We start from the raw sequence: 24626 nt of genomic DNA, 5'->3' as shown, positions 1-24626 counted from the left end.
CAACTGACACACTTCCGGTCTCTGATCCCATCAGCCGGTGGGGGAGGGGGAAACCGGCAAGAGAGGGAGTTTTAAAAGAGTTTGAGGAGGTGGGCGAAGAAATGGAAGTGAACAGTCGGGAAGTGAGGGTGGGTGGTAAATGGGCTGTTCAAGGAGGTGGGAAGATTGATAGACGGGATAGGAAATGGAGGGGGAGGAGGAATGAGGAAAGGGAGATAGAGGTAAGGGGGAGAATGGTGTGGGATGGAGATGTGGGAAATGGATGGAGGGGAGAGATCAAGGCAGAGATCGACAAATTCTTGATCTCAGAAGGAATCAAAGGCTACGGGGAGAGTGCAGGGAAGTGGAGTTAAAATGCCCATCAGCCATGATTTAAATGGTGGAGTGGACTTGATGGGCCGAATGGCCTTACTTCCACTCCTATGTCGTATGGGAGGGGCAATAGGGGGTTGAGTGGGAGAGAGGTATGAGTATGGATGGAGGGTTGAGAAGGATAGAGGAGGAGGAGAATTGAAACATGGGGGAGATGGAGGGTGCCTGGTGCTTAGCAGTAGAGAGATGGGGGAATAGGATATAGATGGAGTGGATGGGGAGAGTAACAAAATGAGAGGGCTGGATGGAGAGAGTAGCAGATGAAGGAGGACATCAAAAGGAGAGGGAGTGAATAGAAAGGGGAGAGGATACACAGTTGTTAGAACAAGAGGGAGGGGATGGGGAGGATAATGGGAGATGGGGATGGAAGAATGAACTGAAACAGCATATGTGGAGCAGGAATGAGCAGAGGCAGGGAATGTGGAGGGGGGAGCAAGCAGAAACGAATGAGGAGGATTGAGTGAGCTGAGGTTGCTATGGAGTAGATGAGAAAAGAGGAGTGAGTGTAGAGGGAGTAGAAAGGAAGAATAGAGAGGTAGCGGAGGCAGTAGGAATGGGGAAGCATGTGGGAATTGGGAGAAGAGAAAGGGGATATTTAAGAAGGACGGAAATAAAGAAGGGAGTGCTGGGAATAAGAGATATGAAGGAGAGTGATTGGAGTGCGGGGAAGGTGGAGGGAGTGTGGTGTAGGGAGGCAGTATGGTGGCACAGTGGCTAGCAGTCAAAAGCCCACAGTCCAAAGATATGTCAATTAGGTGGATTGTCATGCTAAATTGTCTCAAGTGTCCAGGGAAGTGCAGACTACGTGGAATAGCCACAGTAAATATGGGGTTACAGGGATAGGGTGGGGGTCTGCGTCTGGGTAGGATGCTTTTCAGAGGGTCACTGTAGGACTCAATGGGACAAATCATCTCATCCATGCTGTAGGGATTCTGTGTTTCTTCCTTTACTCTGCATAACTGTAATTGTCTCTTACAAAAGCTCTGCAGATTGATCTATAAGAGATGAATTCACATACAGAAGGAAATTTAAGTAGTCATCCACTTGGAAGATAGTTGGTGATTAGGGGTCAGTCATCTCCGCTCCAGGTGTAACTGAGGATAATCTCCTTGACATAACCAGCTATAGATGATTCATCAATGACCATTCTACACCATAGGTCAGAAGTGGGGCTGTTTGCTGATAATTGCATAATGTTTAGCATTGCTTAAAGCTCATCAGATACTGAAGCAGTCCATGTCTAAATGCAACATGACCTGGACAATATCCAGGTTTGGCCTGACCATTGGCAAATAACATTGCCTGGCACTTGTGTGACACGAATGACCATCTCAAATAATAAAGAATCTAAACATTGACCCTTGATATTCAATGGCATCACCATCACCAAATTCCCCCACTGTAAACATCCTGGGTGTTACCATTGACCAGAAACTGACCTAGACTCACCATATAAATGCTATGGCTATTCGAGCAATTTAGAGGCTAGGAATTCTGCAATGAGTAATTCATCTTCTGACTCCCTCAAGCTCATTGAACACATCCAAGACACAATTCAGAGGTGCAACGGAATATTGTCACTTGCCTAGATGAGTGGAACTCCAAAAACACTCAAGAAGCTTGATTGTCATCACATCCACAAACATTGACTTCCTCTACCCATGTGGTTCACCTAAGCAGCATTGTGGACCATCAGCAAGGCATTCTGCAGTAATTCACCAATATTCCTTAGACAGCACCTTTTAAATCAGCAACTTCTTACCTGGGCCACAGACAACATGGAAACTCCACCACACCCTCCAAGCTACTCACCACCCTGACTTGTTAATATATTGCTTTTCCTTCACTGTTGCTGGGTCAACATCCTGGAACTTATTCCCACACAGGATTGTGGCTCTACCTACACCAAATGGACTGCAGTGGTTCAAAAAGGCAGTTTACCACCACCTCCTCAATAGCAGTTAGTGTGGGAAATGATGGCCCAACAGAAATGTTAACATCCCCTGAGCAAATCTTGGAAAACAAGACTTGTTTGATGCGAATGAATTTGAGAAACGTTACACATAGGAAACATACAACTGCAGGAAATATTCGGATGTGATAATTCTGAGAAAAAGAAAATACAACCATTCAGATCAGATACAAGTTGTGACATAAGCCTACAGTCATAAAACTACAAGTGAAGATTGATACCAGAAGCAGAATAACTTCAACCCATTCAAACAAAAGCAGGAGATCCTTCCTGAAAATGTGAAAGAAAATAATTAACGAAATGTGTTCTAAAAACAAATGATGTCATGGTAGCAGCATATAGGGGTTCCTGGATTTGATGACTAGAAATAAGCAAAATCTGAAGGACACGAAAAGGAAAAGTTGCTAACAGCACATCCAACACCATTGGAACAGGTGATCTTCAATCCTGGAACATAAAAAGAAATTTCTATAAAAACCTAGCAGGTCTGGTAGCATCCCTGATCAACATCTCTGTTTCAAGCTTGCTGTCATACTGCAGCAAAGCTCAACACAATTTGAAGAACAGCACTTCATTTTCCACTTGGAACCTTGCAGCCTTCTGGACTTAATATCAAATTCAACAATTTTATGAATTGAGCGCCTTCTCCAATCCCCACACACCAGCCCTTGTCATCACATGTGCTGCTACCCCAGACAACCCATTGTCGGCTACTCATAGTTACGATAAGCAGCTATTCGTTCTCCAGACTAATGTTTTACTACTCCTTTGTCCAACTGCTTTTCTCTTTGGGCTCTATCCCCAAAGCTCATGCCTGCCTCCACCAATCTTCTGCATTATTACCAACCTTTCCGGAGCTACTGTCAGTTCTGAAGAAGGGTCACTGGATCGGAAACACATTAACAGTGATTTCTTTCCACATATCTCCACCAGTCAATCCTCAATCCTGGAGCTGAGCAGTTGTGAAAAGTTGTCCATTATGTCAGTAAACCATGAAATAAGAAAGACCACATTAAGAATCCAAGGCCCATAAAAAGTGCCCTCCCATCAGATTCAATGAAGATATGGTGCAAGTGTACTCAAAGTTTCAATGAAATAATTGGATACTTTTAAGATTTTGAGTGTCCTTTCACTCTGTCAGCCATGCAATGATTGATTCTCTCCCCATGTAAAGTACATACAGCTAAAAGTAATGCTTTAAAGTCAGACCCAAAGATGATAGAAATGATGATGCTTGCTAGAATTCCGTGTCGCAGACCCTACAGATTAGATGAATTTCATTGTGGTGAATGAGAGGCCAAATGAAGGACAAATTTTTTTTAGTTCCCGAAGATCTAAAAGAACCCATAAAGAGGGGTCATTGTCCTTTTGCACCAGTTGCTGAAAGTAAGCACACAGGTACAGCAGGCAGTAAAGAGTTGGCCTTCATAGTGAAAGAATTACAGTATAGGTTCAACTTCATTATAATACCACCCTCAGGGACATGTCCAGATGGTCCAAAGAGCCTTGTAAACTGTTCAATGACAAAGGAAGAATGGAACTTTACCTTTCCTGTGACTTCATTAAACAACCCCAAAGCTGACATGAAATCCTAAATCGATGTAAGTAGGAACTAGTTAAGCGGTGATAGCCTAAACAGTCTCCTAGGCAGGCAGTAAAGCAAGTTAGAATTAAACAAAAATAATTGAAGCATTACAAGCCTCACGTGTGATTATTTCAAACACTGCGAACCAACTGTTAATGGGAATGCATAAAAATGAAGATAATGCAAAGAAGCTGCAAGGCCATTTGGACAGGCTGAATGGGCAATAACACTGGATGTAGAATATAATATGGATAATTATGAGGCTATCCACTTTGATAGAAGGAATGGAGATGCTAGGTATTTCTTAACTGGTGAAAGATTGGGAAGTATTTATACCCGAAAGGTCCTGAGTAACTTTAGTTATGTCACCGAAAGCTAACATACAGGTGCAGCTGACAATTAGGAAGGAATTGTAAGAGGATTTGAGTAGGGAAGTAATGATGTCTTGCATCATTGCAAAGAACATTGGAGAGACCTCACCTGGAATATTGTGTACTGTTTTGATCCCTTTGCCTAAGAAACAATATACTTGCCATAGAGGAAGTGCAGTGAAGGATCAACATACTAATTCCTGGGATGATGGGACTGCCCTGTGATGACAGAATGGGCCTGGATTCTTTTGAGTTTAAAAGAATGAGAGGTTTTCTCAAAGGAAGTTAAAAAATTCTTAAAGCACTTGTACAATTTTCTCTTTCTTGGGGGTGTGCTGTCTTTCTAAAACCAGGGAACACAATTCAGAACAAGAAGCAAGGCATTTAGGCCTACGAGAGGAAGAAATTATTCACTCAGATGGTGGCAATATTTTTGGAATTCTGTATCCCAGAGTGCTGTGTAAGCTCAGTCATTAATTACATTTCAGATAGACATTAGTAGACTTCTAGTTACTAATTATATCAAGGACTTTGGGATAGCGTTGGAAATTGGCAGAGGCAGATGATCAGCTACTAATTTACAACATTAGGATCATGCTTGAGGGGGGTGAATGGCCTACTTGTGCTCCTTTCTTCCTATGATTTGTGGAAAGAGAGATAGGTTTTCTGGAAATCTTAAAGGACGAATTAGGTAGAAAGATTCAGGTAAGAAATTCCAAAACTTCAAGATTAAGCACAAAAAACACAACCATCAGTGGGAGAGCAATTAAAAGCTGAGATGTGCAAAAAAGGCAGAGTTAGAGCTGTACAAAGATATTGGATGAATGTGAGACTGATGGAGATAATAGGGAAAGGATAGAGCAAGTTCATGGACAATCTTGAAAGCAAGACTGAGAATTATTCAATGAAAGCATTGCAAAACTGGGAACCAAGCACAGCAGCAAATGGATACACTAGACTGACAAAACAGGACTCAATAAATTTTCCTAATAGTGGCAAAAGTCATTGATAAAGGAGCAATCACCACATTAACCATGATGCATGATACATGAGTTGGAATGTGTCGTGGTCCACACCAAGTGGGAAGTAGCAAAGGTGGAATCAGCAACAGCATCGACATCCAGATGTCAACCATTTGAGGCATTTCTGTTTTTGGACAGAATTTATTAAATAATCCAGATTGTGCTAAGAATTGCACCATAAACTAATTTAAGATCAGTTGAGCTCATAATGAGATGAATTTGCATTTTCTAGAGGTACATATATGAATACAAGAAAACTGTGTTATGTGAGCAAAAGCAACTCATAAATATATCACACCTTTTCTTTGAAAAAAGGGTCCCCTGAGACAGCCAGTCTTTGCTGCATTTCAATGGCAACACCTGACAAATCAGAGTTTGATCGGTCTGAGAACTAAGATCGAAAGTTAACTGTTCCTGTTGCATCTCCATGCCAATGATAGCCCAACCATTTAGCACCTTTTCCTCATGCCATATGAATTGGTGTCCACATTGTCAAGTATCTTGCACTCTTGTCCTGATGTGTGCAAGACCAAAAGCTTTAATTTTTCTTTTTATCAAATGTTTAAATACTTCGAGAAATATTAAATATAAAGTGCCTTTGTCACACCAGCTTTTCAGTACTTTTCAGGCTTGTTGAAAGTCCTTGATGGGCCTCATTAACAACCACTGTTATGGTCATGGGCCTGCCTCCTTGAATTAACATAATGTTTGCCAACAACAATTGGGAGAAAATATCTTCAGAGACAAGCAACAAATCTGAACCCAGAAGCTGTCACTGCAGCTATTATGTCAACAATCCTTGTCACTAGAATTCATGGTTTTTGTTCCCATGTCCTACTGCTTGATGCTCACTGCAGGCAATGATAATTTTCATACATTAGATTCATAGCAAAAATAATGAATCCATTTTAGGATGTTTTTCAGATTGGATACTGACACGGCACACTTGTTGAGGTTCTCTGCAGGAATTTTGGATAGTAGTGCTCCAGATCCAGGACTTTGGTGTGGAAGATAAACACCGAGATTCATTCCTTTATGGATCAGGAGGAATGGAGGATATTTTTAATCTTGTCACCCTCTCACTCAATATTATTACTTGTATCATTTCCAAAAGTTAGTACATTACTTTGAAAATATAATTCACACTTTTATGGCTGCCAGTTTAGAAGCAAATTCCCGTACAGGAAGCAGTAGATGTGCCAATCCTTTTGAAATATATTGAAATTTGCTGCTTCAAGGATACACAAAACATGTTGCTGCAAATCATAAACAATTGTTGCTTCTAACCACTGCCCATTGTCTAGATGTAGAGTGTCATCCTCATGCTCTGCAACATATGGAACTGGCACAGGAGCACCATGACAATTTGAAGTATTTCTTTAGCTCCTTCATCTTGTTCATGGCCTTATCAATAATTGTCATCTTCATCTGATCATTGCAGGATCCTGTCATTTCAATAAATACATCAATTAACTCATTCAACATCTCGACTATCTCAGAGACAGCTGCAGAGCGTAACCATTGTTATGATTTCGTATGTTCCATCAATGAATAGCAGTTTAGAGAAGTCCTCCCCCGATGGGAATTTGATTTAGTGTTTTGAATTCATTGAACTGGGTGTGGTTTGTTTGCCTTCCAATAGCCATCATCATCCTGTTCTGTTGAACCTATCCAGTGTATCACAAAGTCCATCTATCAATGTTCCCTTTAATTCTTTTGCTAGCTACATGGGCTCTGAATCATAAGTCAGTGCCATGATTAGTGTGCCAACACCGAGTGCCATGCACGGAGGCTTGGAGTTGTGCAGCTTACAAGGAACATTGACTGACATCACCTGCTTTGGATCTTTATAACTATAATGGCATTCAGGATTACAGCATTATTAAATGTCCTCTGAATGTAATCCTCCAGCTGCTTGTTCTCATGCAACAGTATAACTAACCCTTTCTGTTTCTGCATTTCATCCCAGTAGAGCTGTCATCTTCTGGTATACGAGAGTAAAACATTACACACTTAGCATGTGGCAGGTGTATATAGTTACAATGAAGTGACAGCAACATGTTCTTGTTTGCTTGAATTTTAATGTCATGATGGCTTCGCAGTCCTTGGCAAGATCTCCTGGAAAATGACGTGGGAAAATTCCACTCTCCCCAAATGTAATCTGACCTCCTCAAGAAACAAATATTCATGGCAACAACACTGTGTTGAGCTGATGGAACACAGCAGGCCAGGCAGCATCAGAGGAGCAGGAAAGTTGACATTTCAGGTCGGGATCCTTCTTCAGAAATGGGGAGGTCGAAGGGAGCTGGGAAATAAATAGAAAGAGGAGGAGCGGGGCTGGGAAAGGTAGGTGGGATAGTGATAGACGAGTGAAGATAGGGAGTGGTGGAGATTGGTCATGGGGCAGATAGGTGGGAGAGAAAATGGACATGTTGTGTCAGGTCAAGGAGGCAGAGACGAGAGGGAGGGTTGGACATGGGGTGAGGCCAGTGGTGGAAAAATTTTAAAATTGATGAATTCCATGTTTAGGCCATGAGGCTGTTGGCTCCCGAGGGGGTATATGAGGTGTTGCTCCTCCAGTTTGTGGGTGGTGTCATTGTGACAGTGGAGGAGGCCCAGGATGGACATGTCACCCAAGGAGTGGGAGGAAGACTTACAATAGTTGGCAACTGGAAGGTGTTGTTGTTTGTCACATACAGAGCACAGATGCTCTACAAAATGGTTCCCAAGTCTATGCTTTGTTTGACTAATGTAGAGGAGGCCACATTGGGAGCAGTGGATACAGTAGACCAAGTTGATGATATGCAGGTGAATCCCTGTCTGATATCAAAGGTTTGGTTTGGGTCTTGAATGGAGGTGAGTGGGGAGGTGTGGGGGCAGGTGTAGCACTTCCTGCAGTTGCAAGGAAAGGTGCTGGGGATGGTGGGGTTAGTGGGGAATGAGGTGCGGACGAGGGAGTCACGAAGACAGCAGTCCTTATGAAGGGAAGATAGGGGAGGGGAGGGAAATATCTCTTTCATTGTGGGGTCGGATTGTAGGTGGTGGAAATGGTGGAGAATGCTACTCTGGATGTGGAGGTTGGTGGGGTCATATGTGAGGACAAGGAGAATTCTGTCTTCATTTTTGTTGTGGGGAGGGGTTGTGAGGCAGATGTGTGGGAAACGCAAGAGATGCAGTTGAGGGCATTTTCAATCACGGGACGGGATAATTATGGTCCTTGAAATAGGAGGACATCTGGAATGTTCAGGAAACATTCGCAGCAGATGTTATCCTTGATCATGGTGGCCTCCACAGAAGTGTGAACATGCCAAACCTATCTCTGCTGTCATCATCACTTTCCAATCAACTAGATCAGGGATGTTACTACACACCTCTGGAGCAGTTGAAACTTGAACCCAGACTTCTTGGCTTAGAGTCAGGGATTTTTACTATTGCACCACAATTGCCCTCTGCTACCATTTATACCTACCCTCCCTTTATTTTCTCAGATAACTAAAATCTGTTTAACATTTGGGACCCTTTTCACACTGGTCTGCTTAGTGGTAATTTAAACTGCTTCCATGCTTCTTGTTTGTGCTTGAGTCTTCTTTTCATTGTGTGCTCAATTGTTATTTTGTTATATTGCAGTTAGGATGTGATTTTAAGGCAATTTCAGAAACCTTTCATACCAGTGCCCTCTATTGAACGATAAAGACTGTAACTTCTGAAGAAACCCAGCAGGTCTGGCAGCATCTGTACATATAGAAACAGAACGAATGTTCCAACTCCAACATGAATCTTCTTTGATTTCTGAAATAATTCAGCAGTGATCCTTTGTGACAAATAAAGATAGTGCACTTTTACAGATTCAGTTTCTAATTTACAATTTCTGGTCCACCACATGGCAGACATGTGGTTTCTTGAAAGAATTTGATGATTTAAAGTTTCGGTGAAAATATTGTAAAGTGAAGATTTGTGATTTCTTGAAGTTGAATATCTAGAGTGTTGGTTCTCATGAATGTCCAAAGTGGAAGAGGTCAATTACTTTGGCTATTTGATGATTTACAACTAGTTTCAGAGTCTACTTGCTGATATCTGATGGTTTCAATAGATCTGCTGGATCTTGTTAAAGATGGAGTCTATGACACCAGTTTTGAGCACGTAGCCCTTTGGTTGATATTTTTCCTCAGTATGAAACATAGAGACAGTAAGAAACTCCATAGTCTTTAGGTGTTGGCACATCCTTAAATAATCAGATCTATGAATTTCACAGGTTCTTTGAGTAACTTCACCTATCTTCATATTTAATTGTCCAAAGACTTGATAATTTCTGCAGACAAATGCCAACAGTCACATGATTTGTCAGCAGCTTCCTCAACAGCTTGTTTGTATCTAGTTTTTAGAAGAATATATCAAACATTCATCATATGGCATGCCTCGAGTATGGGCACTAGCTTATGAAATTCCTTGTGCATCGTCTTTGCTCCATCACTTTTTCAGTTACAATTTTGTCCCTAAGTCATTGAAGAATGCTTCTTCCCACTGCATCCATAAATTTTGGTCATTCCTCTCATGATTTATAGCTGCCCCATCATCTTACTTACACTCTACAGCAATTTCATTATTAATTAGTTTACAGTTATTGTCTTTGCAACTAGCTGATCTGCATGCAATTTTCATCCCAATATGTACCTGCCAGAATAGTATGAGTTCACCAGGAGCTTCAGATCTGAGTTTCAATGACTTTTATAACAATGCTAATTTCACTTCAGACTGATCATTGTTCACCAATGGTTTCCTGAGCTTGGTTCAACCTGGTCAGATGATTATAGCCGCCATTTTAGGTCTATATTTGTCCTTTATTAAAAAGTCATTTTAATACATTAAAGTCTTGGATAATAGGACAGATGATAGAGTTAGGTGTTAATAGTCCCTTTTTACAAAGATTGTAAAAATCCATAAGTGCACATATTAGACATGAAAGGTTGCCTACAACTAACTATGTTGAAAATGCAACAGATCCTTAATCTGGAACACACAAATGAATCATATTTCCATAGGTAGTTTAGCAGATGGAAAGAAACAAAATCAATTGGTGACAGCAAGAAATGAAAAACTCTCTGGGTCCCTGTTCTTCGTTCAGCATCTCAAAAGCATTGATAAAGCAAATGAAGAAATATCAATTCACTGATAACTAGACAAATATAATTACCGTTGAGATTATGAGACATCAGTTAAACAGTTTTGGGTTCAACTATAATAACTCAAGGATGATAAGAACATTTCAAACTGTGAATTCTTTATAATCTTATTGGGATAGAGATTTCTTTTTAAACTTTATACTTGTGTTTCTGTGTCTGGATTGGGTGTTATAATTTATTATTTTCTCAGGGTTAGTAAATCATAAAATTGTTCTTTATTTCGCTCAAGAAAACATCTTAATTCTGATATAGTAACTATGTTTAATTGAAATATGACATAGCTGCATGTTAAAAGGAGTTAAAAATCTTTATTGCAGCCAACTGAGGTTAAAAAGGGGGAGCTGATTCACTCCTTTTCAGGTGGTCATAATAGCTCCCTCCACATGAATACTGTATCCAAGACAAAAAACTACTTAGTTAAATTAAGAGTCTAAAGGATAGCTATCTGGTATCCAAATAGATCGTTTGAAATATAACCTTTCACAAAACCTGTTTTGGTTGTTATTTTCAGATGGAATGCCTTGCACTTTCTTCCTTCTAAAACCACCTATGGCCAGGGCATCAAAAATATTTAACACCCTCTCAGGTCTGCTGTCAGCAAAATTCAGAACAGTTTGTATAACCTCTTTCCTTTGTTTTACCTTAATGACATACACCCAAAACATAACAATCCTATAAACCAATATTTGTAACAGAGTTTCTTGAAAATGTAATAAATATGTGGTAAAACAGAGCCAGTAGCTGTTATGCATTTCGATTTCCAAAAGGCACTTTTTAAGTGTCCCATAAAAGGTTGCCACACAGAATAAAAACATTTGGCATCGTGACCAATGTATTGGAATGAATAGAGGATTGACTAATGAACAGGAAACAAAGTCAGGATAAATGGATCATTTAAAGTTTTTGGGAAAACTTTGAGAGACATCCGTAATACACTGTAGCACCCCTGAATTGTGCAAAGCCAAAGAAGAACTCTCCACAGCATCATCAAAAACAATGGCTACCCAAAAAGCGAATTACGCCATACTTATTCAACAGACAACAACAGAAAGGCATAGCATGCCCGAATACACCCAACACCCTACCATGCATCAAGAACGTATCAGAGGTGACCACTAGACCACTCCAACCACTGGGAACTGTGGTAGCACACAAACCCACAGCTACACTATGATAACTATTGACAGGAACAAAGGATCCCATACCCACAACTAACAGGACCAATATTATATATAAAATCCCATGTAACGACTGCCACAAACACTACATTGGACAAACCGGGAGAAAACTGGCTATCAGGGTATATGAGCACCAACTAGCTACCAAGAGACATGACCAACTATCACTTACTTCCATACACTCGGACAAAGAAGTCCACCAACTCGGCTGGGACAATGTCACCATTCTTGGAGAAGCCAACCAAAGACATGCATGGGAATTCCTAGAGGCCTGGTACTCAACCCGGAGCTCCATCAACAAACGTGGAAACCATATACCAACCACCAAGAAGCAGAGCTGGAAATGAGGCCAACTACCACACCAAACCGGACAACATAAATAAAAAGCAAAACAGACTAACAATGCTTCTAAGAGGTGCACTGATGCTGATACCTAGTATGGTGATGAAATGTCTGCAAGCCTATCTACAAGCTCAGCAAACAAATCAACAACCCCATAAATGGATCATTTTCAGGGATGCAAACTGTAACTAGCAGGATAACAATGGGATCAGTACTGGGGCCTCAGGTGTGTGTAATCTACATTTAACACATGAATAAATGAATTACTGTGCTGTAATCACATTTGCTGATGATGCTAAGTAGGCAGGAAAGCAATTGCTGTGTGGTATATAGAGTCAGCAAGGGGATAGAAATAGGTTGAGTGAGCGGGCTAAAAATTGGCCAATAGAATATCAAACATGAAAATGTGAGGTTGTTCATTTTGACATGAAGAACAGAAAAGCAGAATTTTATTTAGATTGTGTTTGCTGGCAACTGCTTGGTCTCAGTGAAATTTCTTAAATTGAAATAGAGAATGATAAAAACATCACAAACTCTTAAAATAAAAAGCTTAGTACTTATGTACTTAACAAAGTAGAGAAAGAAACTTAAGAATTTTTAAAGTTAAATTTAAAAATTTTTTATGTTGCACATAATACATTTAAAAATCAGAGGTGAGCATGCACAGCCAGAATTTATAGTCAGATCATTGGTGTCAGCAGACATTTTGTACTTTTTAAATAGAAAGACACTGCAGAATAATGAAGTTTGGAGAAATTTGCGTGTTGTGGTGCTTGTAATGAGGTCAGTCAGAGGGGATCCATAGAATTTGAGTTCCCTGATTGGGGATGTTAACCAGGTCCAATCAGAGAACACCGTTGACAGACCTAAACATGAGGGTCAGAGTTTCTGTTCACTCTGAGAAAGTCAGATCAGTGTCAAGTACTATGCACATGTAAATAAAGGGTAACTTGCTGATAGGATATACAGGCCTCAGTGGAGCTAATTCAGGTGTCCTTGTATGTGAATTTCAAAAAGTTAGCACGTAATTGTGGCAAGTAATTAGGAACACAAATGTCTGTGTATATTGTAAAGGAGACGTAGCAGAAAAGGAAAGTCTTGCTAGAGTTGTGTAGGCCATTAGTGACATCACAACTATAGTATTGCATGCAGTTTTTGTGTCCTTATTTCAAGAGGAATATCCTTGTATTAGAAGCAGTTCAGAGAAACTTGGGTTGTCTTGTGAGGAAAGATCAAACAGATTGGGTCTGTACTAGAGATAATGGGAACTGCAGATGCTGGAGAATTCCAAGATAATAAAATGTGAGGCTGGATGAACACAGCAGGCCAAGCAGCATCTCAGGAGCACAAAAGCTGACGTTTCGGGCCTAGACCCTTCATCAGAGGGTCTAGGCCCGAAACGTCAGCTTTTGTGCTCCTGAGATGCTGCTTGGCCTGCTGTGTTCATCCAGCCTCACATTTTATTATCTTGGGTCTGTACTAAGTGGATTTAAGACAAATGGAAACGATTGCAGTGAAGCATATGGGGGTTTAACAGAAGAGGTGATTTGAGGAACTTTTGCCCTCATGGAGGAATCCAAAATAGATGCCACATTTCCGTAGAAGAGATCACGTTTTACAGATAAACATCTTCATATTTCAGATTAATACCATTCACTTATATTAGCATGGCTGCCTCCAGGTGACCGGAGTGGTTCAGGAAAAGCTGGAACTGAGAACATCCGGTAGAGGTAGGGAGGGGACGGCAGGAGTCGAGTGTGTTTACTGGGGAGACGGCTTGTCACGGTGCCCTCGCTCTCTGCTGTTTGATGTGCAGTGTGGTTAAAGTAACAGTTTGCTTCGGTTTATTGTTGATAATGTCAAAGGTGGGGTCACTGGCTGCGCGATTCAAATCAATAGATTATGAAATTAGTGGCCGAGTACAGGGTAAGTGTGTGGGGATAAAAATAGAGCCTTCAGCATGAGCTCAGGACAAATCGCCGCGCACCCTCCTTCCAACGCGCTATTTATCTTTCTTAAAAAAAAGACTGCGGTGGAGCGCATTCACGTCCGAATTTTATAAAAACCGTGAGGTTTAATTTTGTGCCTAAAATAGGAAAGGGCTGGTACCTAACAGCCCCTCCTGCACGAACAGAGAAAGGCCAGGACTGGGGCAAAGTGCTGGTTCAAAAACAACGATGACTTTTCTGATCGAGACCAAATGTTGAGTCAATGCGGAAAATGCAACACTTTATTCGTGTTTGATTAAATCAATGAATATGTGTCTAATTTGGCAGTTTTGAAAGTCGGTCGTTGAGAAGCAAAATTGGAAAAAGCAGCTGGGGAAACTGGCATCTGCTATGATCAACTGAAAGCTGTGAACAATTAGCCACAAATAACTTTTTTCCCTACAGCCCCTAAGGCCGGGAGCGTATGTAAAAGTTTACAGTCGTCAATTATTTCTATTCTGGTCGTTGGCGACTGTCAGAGACCTTTAACATTTGCTCATTGGTGTGATCCCATGCATAATTTGCACACGCATCCAGCCACCTATTGCACAGAAACCAGATTATCCTGGAAACTGAAATACAGTAGAAAAAAAATTCAGGTCTGGCAGCATCGGCGGAAATAGAAAGACGTAACCTTTCAGGTTTAAGTGACCTTTTCGTATCGACCCTCAAACGTCAACTTTCACTCAATCTGATACCAATCTTGACCATTTTAGATGGTTACAGAAAATATACTGAAGGTCCACTTGGTCATAGCCAATTTCTCCTTGTTGTGGTTATTATCCTTTAATATTATTCCTATGGCTGAAGTTAAGAATTGGAGTCAAAAAAATTTTGGAATTTTTTGAAAAAAGGGCAGCACAGCACTTACCTTTGAAAACTGGTAATAATCAGTAGTAAGTCAGGTGATTAGCAATTAAAAGGAAGTTTGTTAATAATTGTTGAAAATGTTTTGTAGATTAAACATTCTACCAATAACAAAGTTGTGTTCAATTATAAATATTTTGTTAAAATACTGCAAAGTTATACTCCACATGTTGAAATATATTCCCTGTATTATCTTTTTAGAACTCTTAAAATTAACATTTTTCTGCAGACATTAATCAGTTGTTTCTTCATAATGGTTTAAGCAAGCTGCCTGCATTCTAAACATCCTCAGTGCCCAGTAGCTTCAAAATTGAAATATAAAGGCATAACTCCCCTATTTGCAAATCTGCTCATTTCTCCAAGAATCTCAGTGATAACATTTACTGCACTGTCTGAAGGATAAAACTCCAGTTTGTCTCTTATTTTGTGTCCATGCCTGGATTTGAGTGCTTGTAGTCACTAAGTCTTAAGAAATCTGATGAATAGTTACATTTATTTCCAGTTTTTTGCTATCCACTGCATTATGTAATTTCACCGGGGGAAAAAGTATCAGGATTGCATATTTCTGACACAGAAGTGGTGGTTGGGGGGTGCGGTTTGGGTGGTAGAATGCTGGAAACGCTGGAGATCAGGCACCATTTGTGCAAAGAGAAGCAGAGGTCATGGGCTAAATTTTCCCAATGGAGGTGGGGAACAGGAAGCGTGGGTGTTTTGAGCCCTGAATTTACCTCAGTGCAAATCTGATTAAAGCTCATATTTTTACATGCATGAGCCCTTAATTGATGTGAAGACTGCTTCCCTGGTAAGCTGGTTGTTGAAGCTGGAACATGAATTACAGTCTTGGGTCATGAGCAATAAATACATTGTATTAAATTTAAGATTGAGTAAATTGCCATTTCTGTAAGAGGAGTGGTTGGGGCGCCGGATGGTGTGAAGGGAAGAAGCAAAACAAAGTTGATCTGATACACCACTGTATTTGCATGGAAAAGTGTGGTGGTAGGCTTGAGAGTCTTTAGAGGAATGGTTAAGTTTATTAAGGGAGTGGCTCATTTGGAATGCTGCAAGTAGAAAGGAAGATTGTTTGTTTGAATTTTACTCACTTTGTAAGCAGTGAAAATGAAGGAGGATGATATGTAAATATAGTGACTGGTGAGCTGGAAAGAAAAACACTGTTGATTCTTGAAGGGAAAGGATAGGTTGAGAGCAAAAATGAAACAATTACAGTTCATGGCCCTTCCAACCAGGGTTGAAGGGTTGTAGATAAAGGAAAATAAATCAGAAGCACTGCTGTTAAGTTAGCATTGTTAGAACACGTGATGAAGAAACTCTGAGAATGGCAGAGAGTCATTTCAGGAAGTTTGGTGGAAGAAAGTAATTGATATTGGATGATAGTCAGTCCCCAGAAATGGTGATAGGGAAGTCCAGGAAAGGATGGAAGAGTTGGAAATGAGCCATGTTAAAGCAAAGTGAGTGAAAAATTAAAACAAAGTTGATGATATTTTCTAGTTCCGGATGCCAGCAGGAAGCAATACAAAACAGTTGTGATGGAGAGAGTGGACCTGAGTTGGAATAAAGAACGTATTCCACGAAAAAAAGAGCATGGCCAGGACCCAACTGGTTTTCCACTGTATATTACTTGGATGAGGTGAAAGGATCATAAGATACAGGAGCAGAATTAGGTCATTTGGCCCATATGTTTGCTCTGCCATTCAATCATGGCTGATATGTTTATCAACTCCCCACCCCGCCGCTGCCTTCTCCCTGTAACCTTTGATCCCCTTGCTAATCAAGACCCTGAGAGGAGACTTGTTAGAGGTCTATAAAATTATGAGGAGGCATGGCTTGGTATCTTTCCTTGGATACGGGGCCCAAAATCACTTGCAATATTCCATATACGATCTGACCAGAGCCTTAGCCTCAGTCATAGTTCTCTGCTTTACTGTTGCAGACTTCATGAAATGAATGTTAACATTGCATTTTGCCTTCCTAACTGCCAACTGAACCTGCATGTTTACTCTGAGGATCCTGAACTCAGACATCCAAGTCCCTTTGTTCTTCAAATTTCCAAAACCTTAACTCATTTAGAAAATATTCTATGCCTCTATTCTTTGTATCAAAGTGCATAACCTCACACTTATTCCATCTGCCATCACTTTGCCGACTCTTCCAGCCAGTCCAATTCCTTGCACAGTCTCTCTGCTTCCTCAATACCAAGGAGTTTCTGTTCTGTATGAGAATAAATCTTAGTTTGGTCGAAAAAGTGTGTTGATGGATGCAAACTATTTGGGCCTCCATTCGAGGAAAAAGAGGAAGCCTCACAGGCTGCCTGGTAGAAGGTGGAGGTTTCAAAGGGCTGGACATCATTGGAGAAATGCAGACTATTAGGGCTTGGAAACTGGAAAAGAACAATGTATCAGAAGGCATTAAAAAGGTTGCAGATATTAAGGTTGGAGAAGAGAGAGAGATGAGGAGAAAAAATGGCAAGCAGTAAAGCTAAGCTTGGGGGGCCCTTTACAGGCTGAAAACAATATTTACCAGGACAGTATGTTTGCAGATCTTGAGAAGCAGGCTGCCAGGGGTTAAGTAGCAACTAGAGTAGCAAAAGCATGTTACAAAGATATCCCATTGGCCCTTCCTGGGTGCATGCTTGACTATTAGCCTATCCTTAATGCTTTCTGGCTCCATTGACTTTTTCAAATACCATTTATTCTTCCTTCAAGTGCTTTTAGCCTAACTGAACCTGTTTCCGACACAGGCATTTGCCATGAAAACCTCACACTGCAACAACTACCTTCTTGCCCCAAAGACATCCCAAGCTTGTCTGTCCATTCCAAGTTGTCAATCTATTTATTGATCCATTTCTCAGCTTGACTACTTTTGGCTTGCCAAGTTGAGAAAGAGGACGTAGTGGGAGATGAAAGAGGAGAGTGAAAAGAAATAAAAACTTACTAAAGTCTGTTATTCTGGAGGGAAGAGGGTAAGAAGAAAAATGGGAAACGTAACCCAAAAAAAGGCTAGAATCTCAACGGGACAGGTACAGGTATGGAGGAAAAGAAACTTGTCATCAAAGGAATATTAAAGTGAGGCTTTTTAAAGTCTGTCAGTGCTGAACCCTTATTTAGGCTAATTTGTTTTGGCTGGTCTTTCCCCAGAAAGCTTGTAAACTAATGAATTGGGTTTGAAAGATATTTAATGCCAGAAATGGGGGAGATATGGAAACATTTGGAATGGTCAGTAGTTTGCAAGGATGGGGTGGGAACTATTTGTGATGAGAGAGAATGGTACTTTCATTATGAAGCCCAGAAATACACTTATTTTCCTCCTTATGACATATTGGAAATCTGACTGCACAGATCTCTTTGTCTTCAAACATGGTTGTTGCTGCTGGGTTGACTAAACCCATTTTATATTAGTGCTAAGAATGGAATGAGCCATCAACTCCATTTGACTGTCAATTGTGCTTGGGGAATTAATGTTCCCACAACAGAAATTTCAGGTTGGAGGGAAAATGGGAACCAAAATTGTTTTTGGCAAATATTTGGTGTTTTCAGTGTGTGAATGAAACATTTGTGATGAATCCCTTGTAATTTTATAGTTTCCAATTATAAAATATTTACAAAGAATTTTTCGAAGTTTTATAAAGGAGAGTTTATGATTTAAAATCAATGTGAAAATTATAGGAATAGTGGACTGCGGTAGTTCAAAAAGGCAGATAATAGATATTAACTCAAGGGTAATTTAAGAAAGTGCAATAAATGCTGGTCCAGTCAGTGCCCTCAATCTGTGGAAAAAATATTTGTAAAATTTAGGAAATAACAATTATGGACAGGAGGTAGAAGCCATATGCAGATGTTTAATTCTCTGTGCTTGAAACCAACCTGATATGAAATAATATAACGTATTATATTGGCTTATTGTTTTAATAGGATGACATGGCTGATATATATTTCTTTTCCTTTTTCCACACAGGGGTCTGTTTCAGAATGGTAAGATGACTGCTACAGAATCATTTGATATTCTTGTAAATCAGTAATGCAAGGTTGGGATAGACCTTTGTGTTTGAATTTATAAGTAACTTGCAATTCTTTCAATCAATAACAATTGTTTGAATGCTGTTGTTGTTTCACCTCCACTATGCAATGCACACTGATACCAAGGTGATAGCCATATAGGGTCATAGTCATAGTCATACAGCACTAAAATAGACCCTTCCCGCCAACCAGTCCATGCTGACCATAATCTCAAATTAACTAGTCCCACCTGCCTGAGCTTGGCCCATATCCCTGCAAATATTTTTTTACTTGTGTATTTATCTAAATGTCTTTTAAACGTTGTAACTGTACCTGCATTCACCACTTCCTTTGGAAGTTCATTCCACATACGAACCACTCAGTGTATTAACAAAAAAGCCCCTCATGTCTTTTTAAAATCTTCCTCTTATCACCTTAAAAATATGCCCAGGAGTCTTGAAGTGCTCCATTTTAGGGAAAAAGAGATCTGCCATTCATCTTATCTATACCCCTCTTGATATTATAAATCTCTAAATTCACCCCTCATCCTCCTACGCTCCAGTGGAAAAAGTCCCAGACTATCGAGTCTCTCTTTATAACTCAAACCCTTGCAACATTCCGGTAAATCTCTACTGAGCCCTTTCCAGCTTAATAATATCTTTCCCTATAGCAGGATGACCAGAAGAAACCTCCCCAACATCTTGTAGAAACTCAACATCATGTCCCAATTCTTACACTCAGAAGTCTGAGTAATGAAGGTCAGTTTGCTAAACGCCGCCTTAACTACAAGTGACGTAAACTTCAGAGAATCCTGTACCTGAACCCCCTAAGTCTCTGTTCTACAATATTACCCAAAACCCTACTATTAATTCTGTAAGTCCTGCCCTTATTTGTTTTGCCAAAATGCAATACCTTGCATTTATCCAAATTAAACTCCATCTGTACCTCCTCAGCCCAGGGATCCAATTGATCAAGATCTCTTTGTAATCTTAGATAACCTTCTTCGCTGTCCACTGTGCCACCAATTTTGGTGTCCTCCTCAAACTTACTAATCATGCTTTCAATATTCTCGTCTAAATCACTTTTATATTAAAAGTTCCAAACAAGTGGACCCAGCATCAATCTCTCTGTATCACCGCTGTTCACAGACCTCCAGCCCTAAGAAAACCCTCCACCATCACCCCATCTCTTGTCAGTAAGCCAATTTTATATCCTAGTGGCAAGCTCACTTTGACTTCCATGTGTTCTAACTTTATTAATTAGTTTATCATACAGAATCTTGCTAAAGGCTTTACTAACACCCAAGTAAATCATTGTCTAGTTCTCTGCCCTCATCAATCTCCTTGGTTACTTCCTCAAAAACCTCAATCAAGCTTTTGAGACACGATTTCCCTTGCAAAAAACCATGCTGACTATCTCTAATCATTCCTTGCCTCCGTAAATACAGGTAAATTGTACCGTTTAGAATTATTTCCAACAAGTTACCCACTGCTGAAGTCAGAGTCACAGGTTTACAGTTCCCAGACTTCTTACATCCTTTCTTAAACAAAGGCACAATATTAGCCACTCTCCAGTAATCTGGCACCACACCTGGATTTATAAATGATGCAAATATTTTTTCAATTTCTTCCCTAACTTCCCACAAGATCCTGAGATACAATAACTCAGGTCCCAGAGATTTAACCACCTTAATATTTTCTAACATGTCTAGCATTTCTTCTTTTGTAATGTGAACTGTTTGCAAAACATCAGTATTTATTCCCCTGAGTTCTCTAGCCTCCATTTCTTTCTCCACAGTAAAAACTGATGCAAAATATTAATTTCTGTCCCATCTCCTGAGGTTCAACACAAAGACAACCTCTTTGATCTTTAAGGGGCTCTACTCTCTCTAGTTGGTCCCTTACTCTTAATGTCCTTGCAGAATGTCTTTGGATTATCTTTTACGGCATTTGCCAAGGCCATCTCATATCTTCTCTTTACGTTCTTGACCTCCCTTTTAAGAATGTCCCGACACACTTTATACTGTTCAAGAGATTCATTTGAACCCACTTGTCTATGTTTAATGTACAATTCTTTTTTATTCTTGACTAGAACCTCAATATCTTTACCCATCATTGTTTTCTAATCCTATCAGCCTGACCTTTCATTCTAACAGGAACATAATGACTCTGAGCTCTCGCTGTCACACTTTTGAAAGCCTCCCACTTACCAGATTGCCCCTTTGCCTGCAAACAGACCACTCTAATCAATTTTTGAAATTTCTTGTTTCATACCATTAAAATTTGTCTTAACCCATTTAAGACACTTTAGTTTTTATGGAAGGTTTCCATAACTATTTTAAAACAAATAGGATTATGATCACTAGACCCAAAGTGTTCCCCTGCTATCACTTCAGTCACTTGCCCTGTCTTATTACCCAAGAGAAGGCCAGGTTTTGTTCCTTCTCTAGTAGGAATATTTACGTATTGATAAAGAAAGTTTTCTTGAACACATTTAACGAATTCTTCACCATCCAAACCTTTAACAATCTTGTTGTCCCGGTCAATGTTTGGAAATTAAAATCACCTACCATTATGACCTTTATTATTCTTCCATGAATCTGAGCTCTCTCGACATATTTGTTCCTCAGTTTCCCTCTGATTATTGGAGGGTCGAAAGTAGAATCCTGTCAAAGTAATCACTCCTTTTCAATTTCTAATTGCAGCCCATATATTTTCACTGGATGATTTTTCAGAAGTATCTTCTCTAATTACAGCAGTAATGTTTTCCTTAATCAAAAATGCCACTCCCCTGCCTCTATTGCTTCTCGTTCTGTCCTTCTTACATCATCTGAAACCCAGAACATTGAGCTGTCAGTCCTGCCCATCCCTCATAGCTTTCACAGAAACTTGGCTGATGTCCCAATCCCATGTTCCCAAATGTGCTCTGAGTTCATCAGCCTTTCCTGTGAGACCCCTTGCATTGAAACAAATGAGTTTAATTCTTCAGAATTACTTTGTTCTCTATCTTGCTTTGTCTTTTCCAAATAACAACATGTTTTTCAGATTAAAAACCAACCTCCTCCACCTTTTCCTGAAGAAGAGTGTAAGCCCAAAACAATAAAATGGTGAGGCTGGATGAACACAGCAGGCCAAGCAGCATCTCAGGAGCACAAAAGCTGACGTTTCGGGCCTAGACCCTTCATCAGAGAGGGGGATGGGGTGAGGGTTCTGGAATAAATAGGGAGAGAGGGGGAGGCGGACCGAAGATGGGCCCTCTGCTCCAACCCCAACCTCACCATCAAACCCGCAGACAAGGGTGGCGCAGTGGTAGTATGGCGGACTGACCTCTACATCGCCGAGGCCAGACGCCAACTCTCCGACACCACCTCCTACCGCCCCCTCGATCATGACCCCACACCCGAGCACCAAACCATCATCTACAACACCATTCATGACCTCATCACCTCAGGGGACCTCCCACCCACAGCCTCCAACCTCGTTGTTCCCCAACCCCGCACGGCCCGTTTCTATCTCCTTCCCAAAATCCACAAACCTGCCTGCCCTGGTCGACCCATCGTCTCAGCCTGCTCCTGCCCCACCGAACTCATCTCCACCTGTCTGGACTCCATTTTCTCCCCGTTGGTCCAGGAACTCCCTACCTACATCCGTGACACCACCGATGCCCTCCACCTCCTCCAGGACTTCCAATTCCCTGGCCCCCAACACCTCATCTTCAGCATGGACGTCCAGTCCCTATACACCTGCATTCCGCATGCAGATGGCCTCAAGGCCCTCCACTTCTTCCTGTCCCGCAGGCCCGACCAGTCCCCCTCCACCGATGCCCTCATCCGCCTAGCCAAACTCGTCCTCACCCTGAACAACTTCTCTTTTGACTCCTCCCACTTCCTACAGACTAAGGGGGTGGCCATGGGCACCCGCATGGGCCCCAGCTATGCCTGCCTCTTTGTAGGTTACGTGGAACAGTCCCTCTTCCGCACCTACACAGGCCCCAAACCCCACCTCTTCCTCCGGTACATTGATGACTGTATCGGCGCCGCCTCTTGCTCCCCAGAGGAGCTCGAACACTTCATCCACTTCACCAACACCTTCCACCCCAACCTTCAGTTCACCTGGGCCATCTCCAGCACATCCCTCACCTTCCTGGACTTCTCAGTCTCCATCTCAGGCAACCAGCTTGTAACTGATGTCCATTTCAAGCCCACCGACTCCCACAGCTACCTAGAATACACCTCCTCCCACCCACCCACCCTCCTGCAAAAATTCCATCCCCTATTCCCAATTCCTCCGCCTCCGCCGCATCTGCTCCCACGACAAGACATTCCACTCCCGCACATCCCAGATGTCCAAGTTCTTCAAGGACCGCAACTTTCCCCCCCTTAGTGATCGAGAACGCCCTTGACCGCGTCTCCCGTATTTCCCGCAACACATCCCACACACCCTGCCCCCGCCACAACCGCCCAAAGAGGATCCCCCTCGTTCTCACACACCACCCCACCAACCTCCGGATACAACGCATCATCCTCCGACACTTCCGCCATCTACAATCCCACCCCTCCACCCAAGACATTTTTCCATCCCCACCCCTGTCTGCTTTCCGGAGAGACCACTCTCTCCGTGACTCCCTTGTTCGCTCCACACTGCCCTCCAACCCCACCACACCCGGCACCTTCCCCTGCAACCACAGGAAATGCTACACTTGCCCCCATACCTCCTCCCTCACCGCTATCCCAGGCCCCAAGATGACATTCCACATTAAGCAGAGGTTCACCTGCACATCTGCCAATGTGGTATACTGCATCCACTGTACCCGGTGTGGCTACCTCTACATTGGGGAAACCAAGCGGAGGCTTGGGGACCGCTTTGCAGAACACCTCCGCTCGGTTCGCAACAAACAACTGCACCTCCCAGTCGCAAACCATTTCCACTCCCCCTCCCATTCTTTAGATGACATGTCCATCATGGGCCTCCTGCAGTGCCACAATGATGCCACCCGAAGGTTGCAGGAACAGCAACTCATATTCCACTTGGGAACCCTGTAGCCCAATGGTATCAATGTGGACTTCACCAGTTTCAAAATCTCCCCTTCCCCCACCGCATCCCTAAACCAGCCTAGTTCGTCCCCTCCCCCCACTGCACCACACAACCAGCCCAGCTCTTCCCCTCTACCCACTGCATCCCAAAACCAGTCCAACCTGTCTCTGCCTCCCTAACCTGTTCTTCCTCTCACCCATCCCTTCCTCCCACCCCAAGCCGCACCCCCATCTACCTACTAACCTCATCCCACCTCCTTGACCTGTCCCCTCCCTACCTCCCCACCTATACTCTCTCCACCTATCTTCTTTTCTCTCCATCTTCGGTCCGCCTCCCCCTCTCTCCCTATTTATTCCAGAACCCTCACCCCATCCCCCTCTCTGATGAAGGGTCTAGGCCCGAAACGTCAGCTTTTGTGCTCCTGAGATGCTGCTTGGCCTGCTGTGTTCATCCAGCCTCACATTTTATTATCTTGGATTCTCCAGCATCTGCAGTTCCCATTATCTCTGTAAGCCCAAAACGTCAGCTTTCCAGCTCCTCTGATGCTGCTTGGCCTGTTGTGTTCATCCAGTTCTACACCTTGTTATCGCAGATTCTCCAGCATCTGCATTTCCTACTATCTCACTCATCCACCGTGCTATCTGCTCTGCTATTTAGGATCCCTCCACCACTTCCCCTCCACCCCTGTGACAGTCTCCTTTAATCG

The 24626-nt window shown here is 41.9% G+C and overlaps 1 protein-coding gene across 6 annotated transcripts in view; it reads left to right on the top strand.

Annotated features, from left to right (window-relative positions):
• The first annotated feature begins 13757 nt into the window (after window positions 1-13757).
• Window positions 13758-24626, top strand: part of LOC125455049 (acylphosphatase-2-like) — a 246219-nt gene continuing 235350 nt past the window's right edge. For 5 of the 6 annotated variants that reach the window (XR_009446148.1, XM_059648519.1, XM_059648521.1 and 2 more), the window contains exons 1-2: window positions 13758-13948; window positions 18847-18863. Coding sequence is in view for 5 of the 6 variants with exons in the window: in XM_059648519.1 (XP_059504502.1) it covers window positions 13831-13948; window positions 18847-18863 (135 nt within the window). In the remaining variant the exon portion in view is untranslated. The remainder of the gene's footprint in view (window positions 13949-18846; window positions 18864-24626) is intronic. The other variant, XM_059648520.1, reaches the window with a different exon arrangement.

The sequence above is a fragment of the Stegostoma tigrinum genome, chromosome 9 (genome assembly GCF_030684315.1).
Source record: "Stegostoma tigrinum isolate sSteTig4 chromosome 9, sSteTig4.hap1, whole genome shotgun sequence".
Classification (NCBI taxonomy): Eukaryota; Metazoa; Chordata; class Chondrichthyes; order Orectolobiformes; family Stegostomatidae; genus Stegostoma; species Stegostoma tigrinum.
Note: the sequence above shows the minus strand (reverse complement) of the source record. Positions and strands in the feature narration are given on the sequence as shown.